A 27,883-nucleotide genomic window follows, 5' to 3' on the forward strand; every position below is an offset into this window, starting at 1 on the left:
CACCAGATTCACCACCATCTGACCAAGCAGTTGTTCCTCAGTACTTTTCACATCTGCCCATTCCACCACCTTTATTTGCTTTCATGCTCTGTCTTCCTTTTTGATCAGATTCCAGCATCCACAGGGCTCGCTTGCCTCCATCTGTCACCTCCCAGCCTCTGCCACTATTTCCACTCCACCCTCCTCCATCTGCCCATCACTCCTCCTCGCCTGGATCCACCCACCACCTGCCAGCTCTTGTTTCACTCTTTCGGCTGTAATGTTGCAGCTCCGTAAAACTCTCGTTGGACCACACTTGGTGTTCAGTTCTGAATCATTGCATTAGAGGAGGATCTGGAAGCATTAGAGAAGCATAGAGGGGATTTACTGGGATGCTGCCTGGATTTGAGAACATTTTTTATGAGAATAGGCTGAATGAGCTAAGGCTTTTCTCTTTGGAGAAAAGGGGGATGAGAGGTGACTTGATCAAGGTGTTTAAGGTGGTAATACAGAGTGCCAAATCATAAATAAGAGAAAGTCGACAGATTCTGGATATCCAAAGACAGATTGAACGGCCAGGACTTTTTCCCCAGGGCTCCAATAGCTCATACCACAGGGCCTCCTTTCAAGGTGAGTGGAGGAACGTTTTGAAGGGCTGTCAGAGGTAGGTTTTTCCACAGAGTGATAAGGGCCTGGAATGCTTTGCTGGGATTTGTGGTAGACAGTGATAGATTAGGGACATTTAAGAGACTCTTTGATAGGAAGATGGATGATAATAGGCTATGTAGAGCGGAGGGATTAGATTGATCATAGAGTAGCTTATAGGTTGGCTCAACATTGTGGGCTGAAAAGCCCACCCTGTTCTGCATTCCTCTGTTATATTCAATCAAAGATTAGGAAGAGGGAAATGCGCGCAGACCAGTAAAGAGCAGATTATTTTTTCTTAGAACAGTGCTTAACATAAGATTAAAAATTGTTTAATGTCATTGCCAGTACACATGTCTAAATTGGAACAAATAATTGTTACTCTGAATACAATGCAACACAAAAAAAACCCACAATAAGATAAAGAACACAATAATAATTTTAAAAAAACACAGTAACTATAAATATGTAGGGCAGCTGTGAAAAATATGTACCTGTAGATAGATTAGATTTGCATTCTGAAGTAAAGGCATAAAGGAGCACAAAGATGGTATCATTTAAAATACAAATGTATATTAAGAATGGGAAGCACATTCAGGTTAACACACACAAAACGGCGGAGGAACTCAGCAGCTCAGGCAGCATCTATGGAAATGAATAAGCAGTCGATGTTTCGGGTCGAGACCCTTCTCCAGGACCGAGAAGGAAGGGGGAAGACGCCAGAATAAAAAGGTGGGGAGAGTGGAAGGAGGCCAGCTGGAAATTGGTAGGTGACGCCAGGTGGGTGGGAAAGGCAAGGGTTGGAGAAGAAAGAATCTGATAGGAGAGGAGAGTGGACCATAGGAGAAAGGAGAAAGGAAAGGTGGAGGGACCCTGGGGGATGTGATTGGCAGGTGAAAAGAAGTAAAAGGGCAGAGTGGGGAATGGTGGGGCTTGGAGGGGGGAAGGATTTGTTTATTGGAAGGAGAAATCGATATTCATGCCATCAGGTTGGAGGGTATTCAGAACATAAGGTGTTTCTCCTCCACTCTGAGGGTGGCTTCCTCTTTGCACAAGAGGAAGCCATAGAGCAACATGTTGGAATGGGAATGGAAACTAAAATGACTGGCCACTGGCAAGTCCCACTTGTGGCAGATGGCGTGGAGGTGTTTGATGAAGCAGTCCCCCATTTCCCCTGGCTGATGAGGACAGCTGAGTGTAGTCATAGATCTAATGTGAGAGGGGAAAGATTTAAAAGGGACCTGAGGGGAAATGTTATCACTCGGAAGCTGTTGGCTACATGGAATGAGCTGCTGGAGGAAGTAGTAGAGACACATACAAAGATAATGTTTAAAAGGCTTTTGGACAGGTACACGGATAGGAAGCGTTTAGAGGGCTTTGGGCAAATGGGACTAAGTTGGATAGACATCTTGTTTGGACAAGTTGGCCTGAAGGACCTGTTTCCATGCTGTGTAACTCTATGACTGATCATCTGTCATCCCTCTGATTACCATGACACTTTTGGACAGAGAGATTTGAATGGAGTTCATATTTCTCTTTAGGCTCCGATGACTTTCTAGGACTACGGGAATTGGATAATGCAACAAGTAGTTTGAACTGTAATGTGCTGATCGTTCAAATGTGCACTGAGGCTTACTGAGTTTGTTTATATGATAAACAGCTACTCAGGAAACGTCCTTCAACATTAAGTGGTATTTACAACAGACATGATAGAAGCATCCCGACATGAGCAAGAAAAAGCATAGATAGAAATTGAAATATTATATTTAAATTCTTCCACACCCATTTCCAATTCTATAATCCCACATATCCTCTCCCACCTAATCACCCACTGGCAACCTTTGGATCATTTCCTACTTGCTTGCTCAGCTACATGGAGCCCAACCTCCGGAATTTTTTTCTGAACAGTCCCCTCCCCCTCCCCACACCATCTCCACCTCTGACTCATATCTCCTCTAAAGTTTGGTGAAACCACTTCCTCTTCCTCCATTTTAGCTGGCCTTGTGTGTCCTTGTTTCTCTCTGGGGACATCACCACTCTGGAGGTGCAAAATCTACCAAAGTCACAAGCACATCCTGTTATCTTCCCAGTCTGATGTCCCTACTGTCTTTTTCTGCAGGCACTGACAAGGGCTACAGACAAGAAATTTAGAGGAACTCAGCAGATCAGGCAGCATCTTTGGAGGGGAATAAATAGTTAACAGTTTAGGCCAAAGAGCTAAACAGAATCAGGATTATTATCACTGATACATGCCATGAAATTGGTCCACTCTCCTTTGCTATCTGATTCCTTCTTCTCCTGCCCTTTGCCTTTCCCACCCAACTGGCTTCACCTATCACCTGGCTATCATCCTCCATCTCTCCCCCACCTTTTTATTCTGGCATCTCCCCCTTTTCTTCTCATTTCTGAAGAAGGGTCTTGGCCCGAAACGTCGACTATTTATTCATTTACATAGATGCTGCCTGACCTTCTGAGTACCTCCAGCGTTTTGTGTATGTTGCTTTGGATTTCCAGCATCTTCAGCCCTTCTCGTGTTTATGTCATGAAATTTGTTATTTTGTAGCAACAGTACAGTGCAATACATAAAAATATTACAAGTTACAATAAAAACATGTATAAAAAATAAGTTGTGCAATAAAGAGAACAAAATACTGAGGTAGTGTTCATGGGTTGATGGACTGTTCAGAATTCTGATGGTGGAGGAGAAGAAGCTTTTCCTGAAATGTTGAGTGTGTGCCTTCAGGCTCCTGTACCTCCTCCCTGATGATTGCAATGAGCAGAGGGCGTGTACTGGGTGGTGAGCTTTCCCAGTGATGGATGCTGCCTACTTGAGGCATCGCTCCTTGAAAATATCCTTGCAGTCAGGATGCTCATCCCCATGATGAAGCTGGCTGAGTTAACAACCCTCTGTGCATGGGTGTTTCCAAACCAGAAATCTCATAACAGTACACCTGTAGAAATTTGCTAGAATCTTTGGTGAGCTAGACACCCTTTAAAATTTTGCATGAGTGCCCATTCATGACTGCGTCCTGATAAAGGGTCTTGGCCCGAAACGGTGAGTATACTCTTTTCCATAGATGCTGCCTGGCCAAATAAATAATTTAAAAGCCTTTTTGGACATGTACGGAGGTAAAAAAGGTTTAGATCAGGGGTTCCCAACCTGTTTTATGCCATGGACCAATGCCATTAAGCAAGAGGTCCATGGATTGTAGGTTGGGAACTTCTGGTTTAGAGGGAAAGGGAGTCCTCTCTAGGCCTTTGTTTTCAAGCTTGGTGCAATCAGGAATTGAGAATTTCCTGCAGCATTTGAGAGGCTGATTTGAGAAAGTCAAAACTGAGGAACTGCACTCTACATCAAAGAGAGGCACAACAGTTCAGTGCAGAGAGGTGCATTGCATTCAACTTTAGTGTTCTTAGTGTTGGGCACGTGGCCAAGTGGTTAAGGCATTCGTCTAGTTACCTCAAGGTCGCTAGTTCGAGCCTCAGCTGTGGCAGCGTGTTTGTGCCCTTGAGCAAGGCACTTAATCACACACTGCTCCAGTCTGTGCGAGGAGTGGCGCCCCACACAGATTCCCAATCTGTGCCTTGTAAGGCATGAAAATACCTGACGCAGGCCTCTCATGGTCTGAGTCGACGTTCCCCCTTAGTGTTCGTACATGAGGGGTATAGACACGGTGAATGTACACAGCAATCAAAAACTAGAGGGCTTTGGCTTAAGGTGAAAGGGGAAAGATTTAAAAGGGACCTGGGAGGCAATTTTTGGTGCAGACAGTAATGTGTATTTGGAACGAGCTGCCAAAGGAAGTGATTAAGGCAGGTGCAATAACAACATTTAAAAGATACTTGTTTGCGTTTGGGCCATCTCAAGGATGATTGAGTGATGGTCAGTAACTGCTGGTTGCGCTTATACCTCCATGTGATGTGATGTAATGCACATGTCGACTTGAAGCATCACCCCTCCCTCTGCCCTCACAGATGCCTCCTGACCTGTGGAGTTCCTCTTGCGCTTCTCCAGAGCTTTGTACTTACTTAAGCCCATCACCACTACTGGGGCGTAGGGTACAAACAGCAGCTCGACAGTGTCCTCTGTCCTGGTCTTTCAGGTTGTCCCTCAGTGTATCCTTCCTCTCACAAGGATGAGGTCTTTGGAGCTTCTGTAGGCATTCCTGTAGCTCGGGGTTTTTATGGGATGGGGTTGCTAGCGCCATGCCCAGCTCTCCTCCTTTTGCAGCTGGGCTTGGGACCGCTCCTAGCAGAGTGTGTCAGTTTACAAAGAAGCATTATGCAGTTCCAGAAGTGCAGGGAGGTTTCTTGTCCATTATGCCTCCCCCTTCCTAAATTCTCCTCTGTGCTTCCTCGACACGACTATCATATGGCGCAGGAACGGGTCCTCCATTCGAACTTGTCCCATTCATCCTTGTTTGGCCATAACTCATTGGACACTATAAAGATAATGTACAGTTATCTTGATTTAACTGCCTTGTATGTCACTGGTTCACAGACTACTATTTGGCTTTTTGTCGACACACAAAATGCTGGGAGAACTCAGGTCAGGCAGTATCTATGGAAGGGAATAGAGGTGGCATTTCAGGCTGAGACTCTTGGCCCGAAACACGAGTGCATTTCTTCCGTAGATGCTGCCTGACCTGCTGAGTTCCTCCAGCATTTTGTGTGTGTTACTCTGGATTTCCAGCATCTGCAGAATCTCTTGAGCTCATGTTGGCACTGTTAGCCTGCTAGAACAAGGGCTCCCTTGAAGTCAATCAGCAGCCCCGATCTGCTAACACACAGCCCTCAACATGTTTGAGATTTAAGGCGTCACCTGGCAACCTCCTGTATGTTTCAACAAATAGTAAGGGGGAAAAAAATCCCATTTGTCTTCCAGTCAGGTTTAATACGGAGCCAAGAAAATGAATACCTTATAATTCCATTGCCTCATCACCTGGCACCGAGACACAACTACACCTCAGCTGCCGGGCAGCGACCTCATGCCCTCTACAAGCGATCAGTGGAGCAGAGGCTACAGCAGCACCTGGTGGGTAGAGAACCAGATCACCAGCATCACTATCTCCATTCTTCCCGTCACCAACAGCACAAGTACCACCAGCGAGAGAGAGACCAAAAGCAGCACTACTGTGGGCGGCGAAAGAAATGTATGTAAGGAACTTTTTAATTACTTTCTTATTTTAATTTAAGTACATGTTTATATACTGCCTAATTGATTTGAAAATACCTCTTGTGCACTTGTGGATATTGAACTCATGAACTGTTTGCATGCAATCACTTACCCCTCTCATAAAGTAGCTCAGATTGTTCTGGAATAGATGGGCTCCCAAAATCTCCTGTTAGTCAGTCATCTCAGAATCAGAAAAGGTCATTGAGAATCAGGTTTAATATCAAAATTTAAAATTCAAAGTGCATTTTATTATCAGAGTATATATTCGTCACCATGTACAACCCTGAGATTCATTTTCTGCAGGCACACTTAGCAAATCTACACAATAGTAACCAAAACAGGATCAATGAAAGATCAACTGGAGTGCAAGAAGACAACAAACTCTGCAAATACAAATATGAATAAATAGCAATAAATAACAAGAACATGAGATAATGAGATAAAGAGTCCTTAAAGTGAGATCACTGGTTGTGGGAACATCTCAATAGATGAGTGTAATTATCCACCGTTTAAGACCCTGATGGTTGAGGGGTACTAACTGTTCTTGAAACCGGTGGTGTGAGTCCTGAGCCACTTGTACCTTCTACCCTGAAGGCAACAGCGAGAAAAGAGCATGGCCTGGACGGTGAGGATCTCTGATAATGGATGCTGCTTTCCTATGACAGTGTTTCATGTAGATGTGCTGAATGGTTGGTAAGGCTTTACCCGTGATCTACTGAGCCAAATCTATTTTGGCCTTTTGTTGGATTTTCCAGACAAAGGCATTAGTGTTTCCACTCTGATGCAGCCAGTCAAATGTTTAGGGCCAAGACCATCATCTTGCCTGAAATATCAATTGTTTATTCATTTCCGTGGTTGCTGCATGACCTGATGGGTACCTCCAGCATTTTGTGTGTTACTCTGGATTTCCAGTATCTGCAGAATCTCTTGTGTGCATATGACACTATATACGAACCTGAGATACATTTTCTTGCAGGCATTCACAATAGAACAAAGAAATATAATAGAATCGATGAAAAATACACAAAAATAAAGACTGACAAACAAGCAATGTGCAAAAGACGATGAACGGTGCAAATACAAAATATTTAAATAAACAAATAAACATAATAATAAGAACCTGAGTTGCAGAGTTCCTGAAATAGTCTTGGAAGATTTGCTAAATAACAAGATGTTCCTTTTGCTTGAAAGACCAATTGTTGTTTTATAACATTTCAATTCTGGTGCAACATGGAATTTGGGGCTGCGGGCTTTGCCGGCAGTTATTAGCCATTTCTCATGTCCCTTCGGTAGATAAAAGCAGGAAATACTCAAAGCACTCAGCAGTTCAGGCTGCCTCTGTAGGTGGAGTATTAGAGCTGATGTTGTACCAGTAAGATTTATTAGCAGAATTAGGAAGGAGGGTTCTTATAAAGGATTTTCGACCAGAAACGTTCACTGTGTTTCTCTTCCCACAGATGCTGCCTGACCTGCTGAGTGTTTTTATCATTTCCAATATTTTGTGTTTTGATTGCAGCTTTCCAGAATCTGCTTAAAAAATAATCAGAATTACATGTGAATCTGGATTGAAATCTTCCCCAGATTAGGAAAGGAACCTACATTTTTCTTCTCTTGTTATGCAGAAAAAAATGCTTTTAAAAGCCAACATAAGGCAACTAAAAAAGTTATTAGGAAGGAAAAGATGGAATACAGAAGTAATCTAGGTAATAATATTAAAAAAGGTACTAAAAGTTTCTGCAGATACATGAAGTGTAAAAGAGCGGCAAGAATGGATATAGGACAGCTGGAAAATGCTGCTAGAGAGGTAGTAATTGGGAGCAAGGAAATGGTGGACAAACTGAATAAGTATTTTCATCAGTCTTCATTGTGGAAGACACTAGTAGTATGGTGGAAGTTCCAAGTATCAGGAGTCATGAAGTGTGTGAAGTTACAATAACTAGAAAGGAGGTTCTTGGAAAACTGAAAGGTCTGAAGGTAGATAAATCACTTGGACCAAGATGGTGTATACCCCAGGGTTCTGAAAGAGGTGGCAGTAAATATTGTGGAGGCATTAGTAATGATCTTTCAAGAATCACTAGAATCTGGAATGGTTTCCGCAGACTGGGAAATGGCAAATGTCACTCCACTTTTCAAGAAGGAAGAGAGACAGAAGACAGGAAATTATGTGCCAGTTACTCTGACCTCAGTGGTTGGGTATGTGTTGGAGTTGAGTTTTAAAGATGAGGTCTCAGGGTACTTGGAGGCACATGATAAAATAGGCCACAGTCAACATGATTTCCTCAAGGGAAAATCTTGCCTGACCAATCTGTTTGGAACTCTTTGAAGAATTAACAAGGAGGATCGACAAAGGAGATTCGGTTGATATTGTGTACTTGGATTTTCAGAAGAGCTTTGACATGGTGCCACACATGAGGCTGCTTCACAAGCTATGAGCCCATGGTATTACAGGGAAGATTCTAGCATGGATAAAGCAGTGGCTGGTAGGCAGGAGGCAAAGAGTGGGAACAAAGGAAGTCTTTTCTGGTTGGCTGCTGGTGACAACTGGTGTTCCTCAGGGGTCTGTGCTGGGACTGCTTCTTCTTATGATATATGTCAGTGATTTGGATGATTGAATTGATGGCTTTGTTGCAAAGTTTGCAGACGATACGAAGATAGACCGTGGGGAAGGTAGTGTTGAGGAAACAGAAAGGCTACAGAAGGACATTGACAGATTAGGAGAGTGGGCAAAGAAGTAGCAGATGAAATACAGAGTCAGGAAGTGTATGGTTGTAAAAGGGGTAGACTATTTTCTAAATGGGGAGAAAGTTCAAAAATCTGAGGTGCAGAGGGACATGGGAGTCCATGTGCAGGATTCTCTCAAGGTTAATTTGCAGGTTGATTCTGTGGTGAGGGAGGCAAATGTGATGTTAGCATTCATTTCAAGAGGACTAGAATATAAACGCAAGGCTGTAATATTGAGACTTTATAAAGCACTGGTGAGGCCTCACCTTGAGTGTTGTGAGCAGGTTTGGGCCCCTTATCTTACAAAGGATATGCTGACACAGGAGAGCATTCAAAGGAGGTTCACAAAAATTATTTCATGATTAAATGACTTTCATATGAAAAGTGTTTGATGGCTTTGGGCCTGTATTCACTAGAATACAGAAGAATGAGGGATCACTGAAACCTATCGAGTGGTGAATGGCCTTGATAGTGTGGATGTGGAGAGGATGTTTCCTATGGTGGGAGGGAGAGTCTAAGACCAGAGGACACAGCCTCAGAATAGAGGGCGTCCTTTTAGAATGGAGATGAGGAATTTCTTCAGCCAGTGGTTGGTGAATCTGTGGATTTTGTTGGTACAGGCAGTTGTGGAGGCTAAGTGATTGGGTATATTGAAAGCAGAAGCTTGATTGGTCAGAGTATGAAGGGTTATGGGGAGAAGGCAGGAAATTGGGGCTGAGAGGGAAAATAGATCAGCCATGATGAAATGGCAGAGCAGACTCGACGGCCAAATGGCCTAATTCTGCTCCAATATCTTATGGGCTTATGGTCTTGTATGTGATTTATCACTAATGAAAAGCGAAATAAAACTACAGATGCTGTAAATCTGAAATAAATACAGAAAAATGTTAGAAATACGCAGCTGGTCAGGCAGCATCTAATGGAAGTGCAACTGAGTTAAAATTTCAGTTCAAGTTCCAAGTATAAGTTCAAGTTTAATTGTCATTCAACCATGAACAGGAATACAACCAAGTGGAAATGTGTTCCTTAGGGGCCAAGGTGCAAAACACAAAGCCAGCAGTCAAACACAGCACACTGCACATATGGCACATATAGTTACTATAGTAATGATAGGTCAAAGACCCTTGGACCCTTTGGGTTATAGGAAGAAGGCAGGAGAATTGAGTTGAGGGGGATAATAAATCAGTCGTGATGGAATAGTGGTACTGACTCGATGGGCTGAATGGCCTAATTCTGCTCCTATGTTTTATGCTTTTGTGTCCTTACAATTTGGAACTACAGTAATTGGTAGCTACCTAGTGTTTTAATTCCAAGTTAGTTACTCACTTGAAGTTAAAATCCCGAGTTCATCTAGTCGAGTTTCAACTCTTGCTCAGACCTCAGACCCAAAAACAGGACCAGGAGCATAAGCATTGTGTATCTGTGACAAATCTGTTTTGGGTGTCGTGGTAGTGTGTGGCTAGCACAACACTATTGCAGCTCGGGGTGTCGGGGTTCAATTCCAGCACTGCCTGTTAGGAGTCTCTGTACGTCCTCCCCATTGAATGCGTGGGTTTTCCCTGAGTGGTCCATTTTGTTCCAAAGATGTACCGGGTGGGTTAATTGGTCATTGTAAATTGTCCCGTGATTAGGTTTAGGATTAATTGGGGTTGTTGGAGGATTGCTGGGCAGTGTGGCTCGAAGAGCCTTCCCTGGACTGCATGAAGTCCTCTGTTGGTCAGGGCCGACCATGGATGTCTAGATACACAGGACAGGGCAGTTCAATATGGAGTGCAAGCTGTTGCTCAGGTAACAGGCGCCTCCTCTCCACCCAACTGTTGAACCCAAAGGAGTGGCAGAGATCGATACAATTTGGCACCAAAAGCGTCGCAGGGGTTGCCGGTCAGCATTGGACTCAACGTAGGATTGCCTTTGGGACTCCAGCTCTGGACTCTTCCCTCATGGTTTACTCCTGAAGCCTTCCCCACGAGTGGGTATAGCCACAAGGCTATGCAGGTTTGAGATCAGAGTTTTCCTTCTCTTAGATGAGCTGCCATGAGCACGGCTGATGAGCTCCATCTGCCCGGAGCGAATGGTTTTAAGGCACCATTAACACGCCTTTGCCCCTTCTCCTGTGAGTAGAAACGGATCTGCTGGGCTGAGTAGCGAAGTCACTTGTGAAGGCCAGGAGCTGGGCTTGGTTGTCAGAGGCTGCTTGAGACACACACCATTGGGAGCGTCTAATAGTTAGTGGGAGCTTATCCCCATTGCCATCCCCGGCTGTAACCGCCTTAAGGAACATAATTGGCGCCGTATTGCTAAATAAAATAAATAAATAATTCTTTAGCACCAAAATCTGGGTCCGCACTCCATTCTATTTCAATATTATTGGCAGATCATGTCCAGTTTTCATACTGGAAAAGAGTTGACGGACTGTTACGGCTGTAATGCCATGGGATTTTAAACTGAATGCTTCGTTTTGTCATACCCTGTGGTCTTTACCATCGCCATTAAATCTCGCAGCAGGAACGACTCTGCCAGCTGGCAGACAAGCTATTGTACCTATTCCAATATCACCTCTTTTCCTGAAAGCAAAGTTAAAATACAGAATCAGTTTATTATCACTGGCTGGCACTCAGTGGCCGCTTTATTGGGGAGAGGAGTTGCCCCACCCAGTGTACTCCTGTGCTGCTGAAGCTCTTCAAGTTTCAGCGTGTTGTGCGTTCAGAGATACGCTTACGCACACCACTGTTGTAATGCGTGGTTATTGAGTTACTGTCGCCTTCCTCCTGTTTGATTTATCAAGTATGCTCGCAAGAAAATGAATCTCAGGGTTATGTATGGTGACATATATGCACTTTGATAATAAATTTGCTTTGAACTTTGAACCAGTCTTGTCACTGTCCTCCGATCTCTCTCATTAACAAGGTGTTTTCACCCACAGAACTGCTGCTCACTGTGTGTTAAAAATGCACCATTCTCTGTAAATTATAGAGATTGTTGCGCATGAAAATCCCAGGAAGTCATCAGTTTCTGAGATACTCAAACCACCCCGTCTGGCACCAACAATCATTCCACGGCCAAAGCCACTGAGATCGCATTTCTTCCCCCATTCTGATGTTTGGTCTGACCAGGAACTGAATCTCTTGACTGTTTCTGCATGCTTTTATACATTGAGTTGCTGCCACATGATTGGTTGATTAGATATTTGCATTAATGAGCAGGTGTACATGTGTGCCTAACAAAGTGGCCTGTGGATTTATATTGTAATTGTTCACCTCCCTTTCAAAAGCTAACTTGTGTTCTGCTTGCCACATGTTTTTCAGTAATGCCATGCCTTTTCCTCAGACTCAGAGTGCCTTTGCCATTTAAAATAGTACTGGAGTTGGAGCACTTGTATGCTGCTGCATTTGGTTCAGTTGGCATTGCCTAAGTGAAAGGGTACCATGCCCAAGTCTCCCTCCTGCACAGAAAACCCAATTTGGCACTCTTGCGGTTAGGGATACTGGTGAGTTAAAGCTCCTACCCGTTGTCTCCGCTGTAAACCTCCAGTGGGACTTGCAAGTCTTCATAATTGTAATGGAATGCGGCCAGTACACCTCCTTCTGTCCTCCTCACCTGCCATCACCTCCATCTGGTGTCCCTCCTCCCCTTTCTTCCGTGGTCCATTCTCCAGTTCAGGCTGATCATCACTTCCGCCACTCCATCACCCCTCACCATATACATCACTTTAGTGTCATTAGTGTACATGCAGTCACTATGTACTGTATATGGCAGTTACTTGTACACTGTATTTTAAAGAATTATTTTTATATTTATATGTATTGTGTTCTTTATGCTTATCGTGCTTTTTTTAATGCTACATCAGATCCGGAGTAACCATCATTTCATTCTCCTTCGCCCTTGTGTACTGAAGATCAACAATAAGCATTTTAAATTTTCTTCAGCTCTTTATGTACTCCATCTATCACCTGCCAGTTTGTAGTCCTACCCCTCTCTCCAGCTTCTTATTCTGGCTTCTTCTCCCTTTCTTTTCAATCTTGACAAAAAAAAGTCTCAGCCCGAAATATTGACTGTTTATATCTTACCATAGATGATACTTCGTTTGCTGAGATCCTCTGACATTTTGATGTGTTACCCTGGATTTCCAGATTCTGCAGAATCTCTTGTGTTCATAAAGAGACAAGGGTTTGCAGGACAGCATACTGACAAATTACATATGATTCAGATTAATTTGTTTACCACATGTTCATCAGGACATTCCAGTGAAACATACAGAGTCATTCGAGTTAACAACCAATGCAGCTTCATGACACAGTATGACACCGGTTCTTCAGCCCACCTGTCCATGCTAACCAAGGTGATCGATCCCTAAAGCTAGTACTTTTTGCCTACATTTTACCCACATCCCTCTAAACCTTTCCAATCCATGTACTTGTCTTTTAAATGTTCACAAATACGAGAAAATCTGCAGATGCTGGAAATCCAAGCAACACCCTCAAAATGCTGGAGGGACTCAGCAGGCCAGGCAGCATCTCTGGAAAAAAGTACAGTCAACGTTTGCTCAGTATGGAAAAGAGCGGTCCTGCCGAACAGTCTCAGCCTGAATGGTCGACAGAGCATTTTTCCATAGCTGCTGCCTGGCCTGCTGAGTTCCTGCAGCATTCTGTGTGTGCTGCTTGTCTTTTAAATGTTGTTTAGTACCTGCTTCAACTACTTCCTCGGGCAGCTTGTTCTGTATACACACCACCCTCTTCTTGAAGAAGTTCCTTTCAAATATTTCCCCTCTCGCCCTAAACCGATGTTCTCTCATTATTTGTTCCATTTTGCTGTGGAAAGACTGTCTGCACTCACTCTATCTAGGCTTGTGAAGATTTTATACTGCACTATAAGGCAATCTCTCAGTCTCCTAAACTGCAGGGAATAAAAATGCTATTTATTTATTTTTAGGTACGGCACAGTACAGGCCCTTTTGGTCCAGTGAACCCATGCCAGCTAATTACACCCATGTGACTAATTAACGGACTAACCCACAAGTCTTTGCAATGTGGGAGAAAACCAGAGCACCCAGAGGAAACCCATATGGTCACGGACCAACTCCTTACACCCAGTGACGGGAATTGAACCCGAGTCGCTGGCACTGTAGTAGCGTTACACTAACCACTACATTACTGTGCTGTCCCAGTGATGTCCAGGTCTGCCAATCTCTCCCTATAACTCACTGGCTTGGATCCTGGCTGCATTCTCATAGACTTTCCCCACATTCTTTCCTGTTTACTTAGGCCTTTCCTATAATGTCATTATCATTATGTACCATGTCGTATGACGTGGGCAATCACGGTCTTCCATCTGGTTTTCCATCTGCTGTTCTTATTCTTCTGTCCATCTTTGACCATGATTGTTCTTGTCAAATTTTTCTGTAGAAGTGGTTTGCCATTGCCTGCTTCTGGGCAGTGTCTTTCCAAAACGGGTGACCCCAGCGATTATCGATACTCTTCAGAGATTGTCTGCCTGACGTCAGTAGTTGCAGAACCAGGGCTTGTGACAGGCACCAGCTGCTCATACGACCATCTAGCACCAGCTCCCATGGCATCACATGGCCCTGATCGGGGGGGGGGGGGGCGAACCAGGAGCTTCACCTTGTCCATGGGTAACCTGCAGGTTAGCAGAGGGAAGGAGCGCATTACACCTGCTTTGATAGAGAAGTATCTCTACCCAGAACCCAGAACTTTCGTATTAAAGGGTTGTCAAAACTCTCCACAATACTCTAAATATGGCCTCACCAGCATCTTCTACATAATATCTCACAACATAATATCTCTCCACTTGTACTGAACACCCTGAATGAGTGCCAGATGCCTTGTTCTCCATTCTGTCTACCTTACGATGCCACTTGCATAGAACTACGACTGACTGAACATTGAGAGGCAGCCACACCACACAATTCTGTTGTCCATTAGGATCACAATACAAACACGCAGAATGATACAGAGAAGATAGCAAGCCCTGTACCTAAATATATAAGCAACACACACAAAATGCTTGAGGAGCTCAGCAGGTCAGACATCATCTATGGAAATGAATAAACAGCTGAGACCCTACTTCAGGACTGAAATGGAAGTGGGAAGACACTAGAATGGCATACGACCTAAATATTGCTGTACCAATTAATAAGGGCGCCATGATAGTGTAGCAGTTAGGATGACACTATTACAGCTATGAGTGGGTGTCCCGGAGCTTGGAGTTCAATTCAGGCGCCGATCTGTAAGGAGTACCTCCTTCCCGTGGAATGCGTGGGTTCCCTCCCATAGTCCAAAGATATACTGGGTAGGTTAACTGGTCATTGTAAATTGTCCAATGATTATGTTGGGGTTTACCGGGGATTACTGGGTGGTGTGGCTCGAGTGGCCAGAAGGCTCTACTCCACACTGTACTGCTAAATACATAAATAAATAAATAAAAACAGAACGTGCTGGAAATTCTCAGCAATACCAGGCCTGTCCAAAACACAAAATTCTCTGCAGATGCTGGGGTCAAAGCAACACTTACAACACGCTGGCGGAACTCAGCAGGTCGGGCAGCATTCGTGGAAACGATCAGTCAACGTTTCGGGCCAGAACCCTTCGTCAGGACTGGAGAGGGAAGGAGTAAAGGCCCTATAAAGAAGGTGGGGGGAGGGTGGGGAAAAACCAGGCCTGTCCAGAGTTTTTGATCTGCCATTTGAATCCACTGCAGTGTTCTGGCCAGCATTTATCCACAGGACATAGTAACAGAATTAGGCTACTTGGTCCATCAAGTTTCCTCTGCCATTCCAACAATGGTTGATCTTGCATCCCATTTTACCCCATTCTCCTGCCTTCTGAAGTAGTTGCCTCTCATGGCCAATCTTCCCTCTAATTCGTAATGGCCAGTGCACGCAAAAACCTAGTGCTGTGCAATTTTTTGCTCAGTGTTAATATGTGTGCACTGAATAATTTCTTCAACAAAAGCAGTATAAGTAAGCCACTTCTAAAATCTGCGGACAAATCATCGCAAACTCCACGTTGCCAACTTCGTTAACTTCAGAAACCGGAAAAGGAAATGTGATTGTGTACGATCGTGAAATATAATTAACATGCCAACAAGGTAGATGGTGATGACCTTTTCTGCGCAGTTTAAATTCCTTTGTGTGCTAGTAGCAAAAGATGTGTACGTGCGCACCTTGGGGAGAACGTTGCTCATATCCCCTTCAAATTTCCCCCCTCTGTTTTTTAAAGATTTGCCCTCTAGTTTTAGACTCGTCTACCCTGGAAAAACACTTTTTGTGATGTTAGTCCCCACTGCAGGGCGTGGATTGGCAGGTAGGTGTGGGTGGTGGAGATAGTGGAACAGGTTGATTCGCTCAGACTACCTTCCTCCCGTGCCCTAGCACTCTGCAAAAGCCATTTATCTTGCTGGCAAATTCACACCTTGTTCTATTGATGCACCTGGGGATTTATGATGCCCTTTCCTTGCCAAGAAGCCTTGTTCCATAAGTATTTCCTCAGGCTTTTGTCTCTCTTGCAGTCGCATGGAGATAATGCAGAGAAACCTGTCACTCAGAGAAATAATATTTAGTGCTGTCTAAACAGTGCCGGAATTTAGCTCGGTCAGCAGAAATGATAATCGCAAACAACAGGAATTCTGCAGATGCTGCAAATTCAAGCAACATACATCAAAGTTGCTGGTTAGTCCTGACGAAGGGTCTCGGCCTGAAACGTCAACTGCGCCTCTTCCTATAGAAATGATAATCACTTTTTTTAAAATAAAAAGTTTAGGAGGTTTCTTTCTCCTGAGCATTTAATACTTGGTGAAGGATATTTCTATGGGTGCCAGGATCCATGGGCCTTAACCAAATGTATTCTCACTTATGATAGGCAGCTGCCTTTCACCAGCCTGTAGCTCTCATTTAGTGATGGAGCCACAGAGTCTTGGAGTTATAGAGGAGTACCACACAGAAACAGGCCATTCAACTCACCAGGTCTATTCTGACCATCGATCACCCATTTACAGACCGTCCGCATTAATCCCATTATTTCTGTTCTCCCTGCGTTCCCTAATGCTTCCACTTGCCTACAGGCCAGAGTATTGGTGGGTTACTCTGACCCTGACAACCTGGGATGTGGGAGGTGGGTGGATTAGTAAGCTTGCTGATGACGCAAAGGCTGGGGGTGTTGTGGATAGTCTGGAGGGTTGTCGTAGGTTACAGCGGAACATCGATAGGATGCAGAACTAGGCTGAGAAGTGGCAGATGGAGTTCAACCCAGGTAAGGGTGAAGTGATTCATTTTGGTAGGTCAAATTTGAAGACAGATTATAATATTAATGGTAAGACTCTTGGCCATGTGGAGGGTCAGAGAGATCTTGGGGTCCATGTCCACAGGATACTCAAAACTGCTGCACAGTGTTGTTAAGAAGGTGTATGGTGTTTTGGCATTCACCAACCATGGGATTGAGTTCAAGAGCGGTGAGGTAATGTTACAGCTATAAAAGACTTAGACCCCACTTGGAGTACTGTGATCAGTTCTGGTCACCTCACTACAGGAAGGATGTGGATACTATAGAAAGAGTGCAGAGGAGATTTACAAGGATGCTGCCTAGATTGGAGAGCACGCCTTATGAGAATAGGTTGAGTGAACTTGGTCTTTTCTCCTTGGAGTGACAGAGGATGAGAGGTGACTTGATAGACGGGTATAAGATGATAAGAGGTATTGATTGTGTGGATAGCCAGAGGCTTTTCCCCAGGGCTGAAATGGCTAACATTAGGGAGCATAACTTTAAGGTGCTTGGACGTAGGTACAGAGGGGATGTCAGGGGTAAGTTTTTCACACAGAAAGTGGTGGGTGTGTGGAATGAGCTGCTGGCGGCAGTGGTGGAAGCGGATAGAATAGGGTCTTTTAAGAGACTCTTAGGTAGGTACATGGAGCTTAGAAAAATAGAGGACTATGAGGTTGGGTAGTTCTAGGCTGTTTCTAAAGTAGGTTACATGGTTGGCACAAAATTGTGGGTCGAAGGTCCTGTAATGTGCTACAGATTTCTATGTTCTATGAACCAGTTAATTTGGAAGAAACATTGGGTGCATGTCAACTCTCGCAGGGTTTACAGGCCATTACTTCCTGCAAAGCAAAACCTAACATTATGAATGGCAGCGATACTTCATTCTCAGAGGAGCTCAATGCCATTTAAGCTTTGAAAGGAAGAATAAAACTATAGCGATAAAGATCCCTGCAGCACCCAGTGACCCTGTGAACTCTGTCCCAGAGGCTGGCATCAGAATGTCTTTCAAGAAGATGATCACTTGCAAGGCAACGGGCTCCGATGGTGTACCTGGTAGGGCTATGAAAATCTCTGCCAACCAACGGGTCTGTGTGATCTAAGACACCTGCAATCTCTCACGCTACAGTTGGAAGTTCCCAGCTGCTTCAAAAGGGCAGCAATCATACCAGTGCACAAGAAGAGCAGGGTGAGCTGACTTAACAACCAACATTCAGTAGGCCTCACATCTATGGTGATGAAGTGCTTTGAGAGATTGATTGTAGCTAGGATCAACTCCTGACTAAACAAGGACCTAGACCCACTGCAATTTGCCAGTCGCCACAATACATCCACTGCGGATGTGATCTCATTGGCTCCTCAATGTGGCCTTGGATCACCTGGACAATACTAGCACTTAAGTTAGGCTGCTACTTATTGACTACAGCCCTGCGTTTAACACAATCATTCCTACAGTTCTGATCAAAAAGCTCCAAAACCTGGGAGTCTGTACCTCTCTATGCAATTGGATCCTTGACTTATTCACTAGCAGACGAGAGTCTGTATGTAGCGGAGATTATGTCTCCTCCCCACTGCCACACCTCAGGGATGTGTGTTTAGCCCTCTGCTCTACTCTCTCTACACCCATGACTGTGTGGCTAGGCACAGCCCAAATGCCATCAATAAATTTGTTGACGATGCAACGATCGTTGGTAGAATTTCAGATGGTGATGAGAAGGCGTAGAGAAGCGAGCTAGATCAGCTGGTTGAGTGGTGCAGCAACAGCTTCGTACTCAACGTCAGTAAGACCAAAGAATTGATTGTGGACTTCAGAAAGGGCAAGACGATGGGATACCAGTCACCGGTCCTCATCTATGGATCTGAAGTGGAAAGGGTGGGCAATTTCAAGTTCCCGGTTGTCAACACCTCTGAGGATCTACCCTGGGCCCAGCATATTGGTGCAGTACAAAGAAGACACCTACAGTAGCTATATTTCATTATGAGTTTGAAGAGACTTGGTATGTCACCAAAGACACTCGCAAATTTCTACAGATGTACAGTGGGGGGTATTCTAACTGGCTACATTACTGTCTGGAATGGGGGTGGGGTGTGCTCCACGGGATTGAAATAAGCTGCAGAAAGTTGTATACTCAGTTGTATACCATCAAGGGCACTAGCATCCAGGATGTCTTCAAGGAGTGACGCCTCAAAAATGTGGCATCCATCATTAAGGACCCCCATCACCCAGGACGTGCCCTCTTCTCACTGCTAACATTAGGGCGGAGGTACAGGAGCCTGAAGGCACACACTCAATGACTCAGGAACAGCTTCTTCCCCTCTGTCATCAGATTTCTGAATGGACATTCAACCCATGAATACTACTTCATTACTTTTTTTTTCTCTTTTTGCACAACTAATCTAACTTTTTAAAATATATTTATATTTCTTATAGTAATGTACTGATTTTATTATTATATATTGCAATGTCCAAAGGTTCATTTTATTATCAAAGTATGGGTACAGAATACAACTCTGAGATTTGTCTTCTCCTGATAGCCGTAAAATACAGAGAAAGCATGGAAGTCATTGAAAGACAGCAAAGCTCCCCACATGAAAAATAAAAAGAAACAAAAACTCACAAATCCCAAACCCACCAAACCCTCCATCACACAAATCCAACACATTGCCCACCTGGAAAGTAGCAGCTAAAACATCAAACCCTAAACTCCAAACCCTCTTCCTTGCAAAAAGCTAACAGATTCCCCAGACAGAAAAACAACAAGAACATCAGACCCCAAATCCCCAACCCCTGCCTCGCACAAAAACTTAACATATTGCCCACAAGGGCATTAAACCCCAAAACCCCAAACTCCCAATCCACCAATCGGCAATGAAAGGGAGATCACAGAAAACTCTTTGTTCTAAGTACAGTGCAGCATATATCGGCCACACTAGTGCACGTGACTGACACTAGTTAGAAACTGTTCAGCAACAGCCCCCTGTACCAATTAAGCAGCACAGTGTCCCAAATAAACAAAGGGAATCCCAGCTACTTTCTCGATTAGTTTTTGTTCTTTAAGAGTTGGCCCAAATAAGCGGCTTTCCCAATTAACTGATGGCCAGTTAACCAGACTCCGCGGTTTTTATGCTTGTGCTTTTTATTGTGTTCTTTATGCTTATTGTGTGTTGTTTATACTGCATCAGATACGGATTAACAGTCATTTCATTCTCCTTTACATTTGTGTACTGACAAATGACAATAAATAATCTCGATTCTTGAATCTATTTGACTTCACATTGAAGCCTTCACAAGTGTATTGTTGGTTGTGAACGGCTGTGCTCTGTATCCCTGATATGTGGTGGCTGCAATAGGTGGCCTTTGATTTTCCCTCTGAAACTGAAGTTTCTCTGCTCTCTCCTCCCCTACTCCCATTCTATAGACATGCCTCGACCTCCAGCGGAGGGTATCCACATCCTGCCCGATGAATACAGCCCCAGGGGCAGGTTAAAGCGCACTGCCCTTAATTCACGGAAGAACCAGGGGCTGACCGTCGAGACTCTGGTGGTTGCGGACAAAAAAATGCTGGAGAAGCATGGCCAGGAGAACATCACCACCTACATCCTGACTGTCATGAACATGGTAGGCCTTTGTGTGAATGGCAGCCATTGTTGTCGTGTCCAATGTCTGAGTTCAGCTACAGCCACCTTTGGTGTGCAATTGTTGCTGATTAACTTGCAGTTGGGCCAAAATCTTGCTCATATCCACGGATCATTAGTCCCTGGTCTTGGTCATGCTATTGTGACCACGATCCAGTAGAACTGCAGGGCTAGCTTGTGGTCTTGTATGTCTGACTGCTGCATTTTCCCACGTAGGTTTATTTTGTTATCCAGCAGTTCCATATAACAGCACAGTCATTAGTAAGTCCTGTAAGGAATTCAGAACGAAGAAGTTCAAAGGTCTTAAGGATTAGCTTGATTTGTCACATGTACATTGAAACATGTGGTGCGTGGCCAAGTGGTTAGGGCATTGGACTTGCGATCTGAAGGTCGTGAGTTCGAGCCCCAGCCAAGGCAGCGTGTTGTGTCCTTGAGCAAGGTACATAACCACACAATGCTGTAGTCCACCCAGCTGAAAATGGGTACCGGCAAAATGCTGTGGGTTAACCTCGCGATAGACTGGCGTCCTATCCGGGGTGGGGCAGGGGGAGTGGTAGGGAGTCACATACTCAGTCGCTTCACGCCACGGAAACCGGCATAAGCACCAGCCTGATGAGCCTATAAGGCTCGGGACAGACTTTAACTAACTAACATTGAAACATACAGTGAAACGCGTCATTTGTGTCAGCAACCAACACCGTCCGAGAATGTGTTGCTTGTGGCACCAACACAGCACGCTCATGATTTACTAACCCTGGAATGTGGGAGGAAGCAGGAGCACCCAGTGGAAACCCACACGGTCACGGGGAGAACGTGAAAACTCCTTACAGACAATGACGGGAATTAAAACCCAGTCACTGACGCTGTAAAGTGTTGTGCTAACTGCAATGCTACTGTGCCGTTTCTGAATAAAGAAACTTCTTTATTCAAAGAACGGTGGGAATGTGGAACACGTTTCCACAGGTAGTGGTTGGGACCTACAGTATGGATTTTATCTGAGGTAGAGTGGTAAAAGCTCGTGAGAGAAAATTAAATGGAAAGTCATCGAGAGATGGGCGTCTTTGACAAAAATCTGTTGGGCTGAACGTCGTTGTCTTTGTTACTACTCCTTTTTCATTCTGAAATGTTATTTTTCTAACAGGTGTCCAGTCTTTTCAAAGATGGGACGATCGGAAGTGACATAAAGATTATGGTTGTGAGCCTGTTGCTCTTGGAAAAGGATCCAGTAAGTTATTCTCATGCTCCTAATAACTGTCTTGTACATGAGAAACATTCCTAAACTGAGCACGAATAGCTAGCAGGGGGCTCCCAACCTTTTTTTTAATGCAGTGGACCAATGCCGTTTGGCAAGGGTCTGCAGATCCCAGGTCGGGAAGCCCTGAGCTAAAGTAGTTGATAACTGAGGTAATCGCCGACTGTCTTGATCAGCCATTGAGAGACTGGGTGCAAGAGTGTCAGGGTTAAGAATGCAGACATCTGCACTTCAGTCAGTGTGGTCTCAGGACGATGGGGCGGCCCTTTCAAAGTGAGATGAGGAGAATGGTCAGACTCAGGTTTGTTGTCATTGACATATGTTGTGAAATTTGTTCTTTTGTGGCAGCAGTATAATGTAGTACGCAAAAAATTGCCATAAGTTACAATAATAAATAAATGGATGAATGAACGAATGTGAAAAGACTGCAAAATAGTGAGATAGTGGTCATGGACAGTTCAGAAATCAAATGGGAACAGGGAAGAAGCAGTTCCTAAAACGTAGAGTGTGTGCCTTCAGGCCCCTGTATCTCCTTCCTGATCATAGTAATGAGAAGAGGGCATGTCTGGATGGCGAGGGTTCTTAATGATGGATGCCACTTTCCTGACGCATTGCCTTTATCAGAAGTCCTTGGTGCTAGGGGTGACTACTGCCCATGGTGGAGCTGGCTGAGTCTTCAAACCTTCTGCAGCTTTTTTTTTGTTGGATCTTGTACATTGGAGCCTCCATACCAGGCTGTGATGCAGCCAGTCAGAAAGCTCTCCACGCTATACGTGTAGAAATTTGCTCTTTGCTGACGTACAAAATCTGCTCAAACTCCTAATGAAGTATAGGCTTTGGCACGCCTTCCTGGTGATTGCATCAATAGTTTCGGTCCAGTTTAGGACTTCTGAGATGTTGATGCCTCGGAACTTGAACCTATTGACTGTTTTCACTGCTGAGGACTGGTGTGTGTTCTCCTGAATTCCCCTTTCTGAAGGCCACAATCAGTTTGTTGCTGTTACTGATGTTGAGTGCAGGCTTCTTGCCGCAACTCCACTCAACTAGCTGATCTACCTCAATCCTGTGTGCTTCCTCATCACCATCTGAAATTATGTCAACGATAGTTGTGTCTTTGGCAAACTTACTAATGGTGTTTGAGCTCTGCCTGGCTACATAGTCATGCGTGTAGAGAGCAGGTCTTCATGCGAACGATTGTAAACCTTTGCAATTCTCTTTTCAGTTACTGAACGTAGTTTAAATTAACATCTGAGGACATTGAGGGTTTGGTAGAGATAGGGTTTGGACAGGGAAGTGGACAATCAGCAACAACCAGAATCAGAAACACGCTGAATATTACTGAAGTTATTGTTTTGTGGGAGCCACGAAGTTATTGGATGATGATGCAGCTAAGAAGGGTCACATGGCCCGCTCGTGCTTCTTAAGTTGGGTGGAGTCTCAGCACGTCGCAGTCGTGGAACTAATTGTGAAAAAAAAAAATTTGGGCGGTGTTGGTTTCTTCTTTCAGCCCGGGTTGGTGATCAGCCATCATGCAGACCAGTCGCTGAACAGCTTCTGCCAGTGGCAGTCGAGGTTGATGGGCAAGGACGGCAAGCGACATGACCACGCCGTGCTGCTCACCGGGTTGGACATCTGCTCCTGGAAGAATGAGCCTTGTGACACCTTGGGTAAGCAAGTGCCACGATCGTCAACTCTGGTGGTGGGGGTGGAATGTTCAAAGTAAGTTTATTATCGAAATACGTATATCTTACCAGATACTACCTTGAGATTCATTTTCTTGCGGGCATTTATAGAGGGGGAGAAAAAAAGGAAGTATGATAGTATTTAAAAAAAAAACTCTTTCCTGAACAAAGACTGACAAACAGCCAAACTAAAAAAGGAGACAAACTGCAAATTAAAATATTATTGCAGCATGAATTGAAAGTGTCCTTGAAAGTGAATCTGTAGATTGTCGAATCAGTAAAGAGTTGTGGTGGTTGAAATTATCCACACTAGTTCAGGAACCTGATGGTTGAAGGGTAGTAACTGTTCCTGAACCTGGTTTTGTGGAACTGTTCATCTGTTCTTAACGGCTCCTGTAATTCCTTCCTGATGGTAGTAATGAGAGGGGGGCATGAGCTGGATGCTGGGGCTTTTTGATGTTGGTTGCTGCTTTCTTGTGGCAACATTCCATGTAAAGGTACTCAGTGGAGGGGAGGAAACATAGAAATCCACAGCATATTACAGGCCTTTCGGCCTACAATGTTGTGCCGACCATGTAACCTACTCCAGAAACTACCTAGAATTTCCCTACTGCATAATCCTCTGTTTTTCTAAGCTGAATGTACCTATTAAAAGACCCTATTGTATCCGCCTCTACCACCTTCTCTGGCAGTGTATTTCATGGCACCCACCACCTCAATTATGATGGTATTGCTCTCTGTAGCCTTTTCTATTCCTGGACATTGGTGTTTCCATACCAGACCATGATTAAACCAGATGGAATACCCTCTGCTTTGCATCTACAGAAGTGAAAACCTCTGCTGAGATTGTCCTGTGATGTAACTTGGTTTACTATTGTCACATGTGCAGAGGTACAGTGAAAAATGTTGCTTTGATTGCCATCCAGAGAGATCATTGAACTACAACAATGCTTGAAGTGGTACAAGGGAAAACAATAGCAGAGTGCAGAATAAAGTGTAACAGTTACAGAGGAAGTGCAGTGCAGGCTGACGTTAAGGTGCAAGGTCAGAAGGAGTTAAACTCTGCTGTCAAGGATCCATCTTATCGTACTAGGGGACTGTTTAGGGGACAGTGGGAAAGAAGGTGTCCTTGAGCCTGGTGCTGTGTGGTTTTAACCATTCTGTCCAGATCATTGAACTGTATCAAGTCTGCTGAGCTCAGGCCACTGTGTCTGGCTGCATGTCCGGTGGACAGTTGAGGCTTGAGGATGGGTCTGGTGGCTGGTTACCGGCAGTGTGGTGGCCATTGCAAGTACAAATCCTACCATGGCTCTTCCTGAATATTGGGAAAAGATAAATCCAGGATTACACTAAGAAAAGATTTGTAGATTGGCATTATTTGTTGCATGGACATCAAAACATATGGTGAAATGTGTGTTGTGTCGTTGTTTTTGCGATGTGCTGGGGGCAGTACTCAGGTGTCGCCATTCTTCCAGCGCCAACATGGTATGCCCACAGCTTCCTAACCCCAACCCGTGTGTCTTTAGAATGGTGAGGAAACTGGAGTGCCCAGAGGGAACCAACACAGGCATGGGGAGAACGTACACTCTCTTTAGAGACAGCGGCAGAAATCGAACACTGGTTAGCGATCACTTCCACTGTAAAGCGACAGCATGAACCGCTATGCTACAATGTTGAACTGACGCCAGTCCCCTGTCAAAGTGATTGGCCTCACCCGACCAGCTCCTCGGGGTGCCAAAGGCGGACAAATTAATAGCTAGCTCAATCAGAAGGACTGGTTAGTTCAAAAAGAAACACTTCATCAGAGTATGTTTGGGATGGAGGGTAGGATCGGGATCAGAGTCAGAATCAGGCTAACTATCACTGATGTATGTCGTGAAATTCGTTGTTTTGTAGCAGCAGTACAGAGGAAGTCATAAAAGGATTACCGTAAGATACAATATGAGATATTAAAAAAATAAATAAGCAGTGCAAAAAGTGAGATAGAATTCATGGTCATGGTCTGTTCAGAAACCTGGTTGCAAAGAAACTAGACTTTCTGTATATCTTCACTGACAGATCTGACATGCTGCAAGAAGGTGTGAGGTCTTCATTATGTGGAACCTTGCATGTTCTCCCACTGTTTTAAAGCAGGCAGACAATGATGCCAATCAGCCTCTCAAGCCTATCCCTCAGAAAGCGCAGGTTTCATCCAAACCTCCAGTCCCCTTGCAACTGAATGGAAAGAGGACCAGATCATTGAGATACAAGAGATGGCTGACGCTGGAACCCAGGGCGAAAGAAAAAGGTGTGGGAGAGAACTCAGCTTGAGCAGAATCTGCGGAGGGAAAGGAATTGTCGCTATTCCCGGTCAAAATCTTGCGTCAAGATTTTAGATTATATTATTGGGCAATTAATATTCGATATTTAAAATTTTGGTTACGAGATTTGGACGTATCTTTAAATCCTCATTGGGTAAATCTTGAATCTAATTCATTACAAGGGTTTTCCTTGGGTTCGGTTTTAGGAACTTCACTTCCTTTTACTTCTTTTAAATTATATAAACAAATGAATAACCCAATAGTTAAACATACTTTACGTATATGGTTTCAATTCCGAAGATTTTTTGGGTTTAATCAATTATTCTAGCAAGTCCCATTATATCAAATTTTCCTTTTCAACCTTCCACGATGGATCAAGCTTACTTTGATTGGAAAACCAAAGGTATAATATCTTTTCGCGATTTATTTTTGGATAATTGTTTTATGTCTTTTGATCAACTCTCTAATAACTATAACTTACCCAGATCTCACTTTTTTAGATATATACAGATTAGAAACTTTTTAATTACTGTTTCCCCTAATTTTCCACACCCATATCCAATGGACATTTTGGAAAAAATCTTAGATTTAAATCTCTCTCAGCAAAGTGTAGTAGCAATTATATATAATATAATTATGAATTTATGTCCTGATGCTTCTAATAAAATTAAAGCTGACTGGGAAAGAGAACTTGAGATTAATATACCGACTGAAAAATGGGAAAAAATTCTTCAGTTGGTGAATTCATCCTCTGTATTTGCTAAGCATAGGTTGATACAGTTTAAAGTAGTGCACAGGACTCATATGTCCAAAGATAAATTATCTCGTTATTACTCTTATATTAATCCAATATGTGACAGATGTCATTTCGAGATAGCTTCTTTAACCCACACGTTTTGGTCATGTCCCTTGTTGGAGAAATATTGGAAAGATATTTTTGATATTATTTCAACGGTCCTAAATATAGACTTACAACCTCATCCAATTACTGCTATCTTTGGACTACCAATGATAGACTTAAATAATTTAACCTCTTCATCACGAAGGATGATTGCATTTCTTACTTTAATAGCTAGAAGGTCCATTTTGTTGAATTGGAAGAGATTAACCCTCCTAATGTATTTCATTGGTTTTCACAAACTATGGTGTGTTTGAATTTGGAGAAAATTAGAAGTGCAGTTTATGACCCTTCCATTAAGTTTGAAAAAACTTGGAGGCCATTCATTCAGCATTTTCATTTGATGTAATTTGATCATTTCCAAACTTGTTTTATCTCTCTGTACTGTTGTTGGAGGGGAATGGAGTCGTCGACACTAAGGTTTTCTTCTTTTCCATTTTTAAGTTGTTAGTTTTGCCCAAGTCTTTTAGTTTAGTTGATTAATTTTGTTTTACTTTGGGGATGGGGTTTTTTTTTGGTTTTGTTTTTTTTACTTTTTCATGATTTTTTTTCCAGTTTTTTTTTGATTTGTATTATCCGTTGTCAGTTCTACATGATTGTGAGCTTTGTTAACTTACACTATTTGATTTTACAATTACTTTTCTTAAGTGTAACAATATATCTCCTACTATTTGTATTATTGCTATGTTTTGTCTTATATTTCGAAATTAATAAAAAGATTGAAAAAGAAAGAAAGACTGAGAGTGGAGAGGAGAGTCATTATGTTTAGTAGTGGTTAGCATAACACTATTACTTGAAGTATTGTGAGTAAATTTGGGCCCCTTATGTAAGAAAGGATGTGTTGGCATTGGGGAGAGTCTAGAGGAGATTGACTAGAATGATTCAGGGAATGTACTGTTAAAATACAAGGAGAGTTTGATGGTTCTGGGCCTGAACTGGCTGCAGTTTAGAAGAATGAGGGCAGATCTTATTGAAGCCTATTAAATATTGAAAGGCCTAGATAGACTGGATGTGGTGGAGATGTTTCATATAGTGGGGGAGTCTAGGACCAGAGGGCACAACCTCAGAATAGAGGGATGTCCCTTAGGAACAGAGATGATGAGGAACTTATTTTGCCAGAGAGAGGTTAATCTGTGGAACTGGTTGCCACAGACAGCTGTGGAGGCCAAGTCATTGGATATACTTAAAGCAGAGGTTGATAGGTTCTTGAATAGTAAGGGTGTCAAAGGTTACGGGGAGAAGGCAGGAGAATGGGTTTGAGAGGATTAGTAAATCAACCATGATGGAAATGGCAGAGTGGGCACAGTGGACTGAATGGCCTAAT

The 27,883-nt window shown here is 43.6% G+C and overlaps 1 protein-coding gene across 1 annotated transcript in view; it reads left to right on the top strand.

Moving 5' to 3' along the window:
* adamts18 (ADAM metallopeptidase with thrombospondin type 1 motif, 18) overlaps positions 1 to 27,883 on the top strand; it is a 348,492-nt gene that overhangs the window by 162,189 nt on the left and 158,420 nt on the right. The window contains exons 2-5 of the mRNA XM_063067228.1: positions 5,510 to 5,781; positions 20,211 to 20,410; positions 21,569 to 21,652; positions 23,187 to 23,346. Of these exons, the coding sequence (XP_062923298.1) occupies positions 5,613 to 5,781; positions 20,211 to 20,410; positions 21,569 to 21,652; positions 23,187 to 23,346 (613 nt within the window). The 5' untranslated portion in view covers positions 5,510 to 5,612. The remainder of the gene's footprint in view (positions 1 to 5,509; positions 5,782 to 20,210; positions 20,411 to 21,568; positions 21,653 to 23,186; positions 23,347 to 27,883) is intronic.

Source organism: Mobula hypostoma, chromosome 14 (genome assembly GCF_963921235.1).
Source record: "Mobula hypostoma chromosome 14, sMobHyp1.1, whole genome shotgun sequence".
Classification (NCBI taxonomy): domain Eukaryota; kingdom Metazoa; phylum Chordata; class Chondrichthyes; order Myliobatiformes; family Myliobatidae; genus Mobula; species Mobula hypostoma.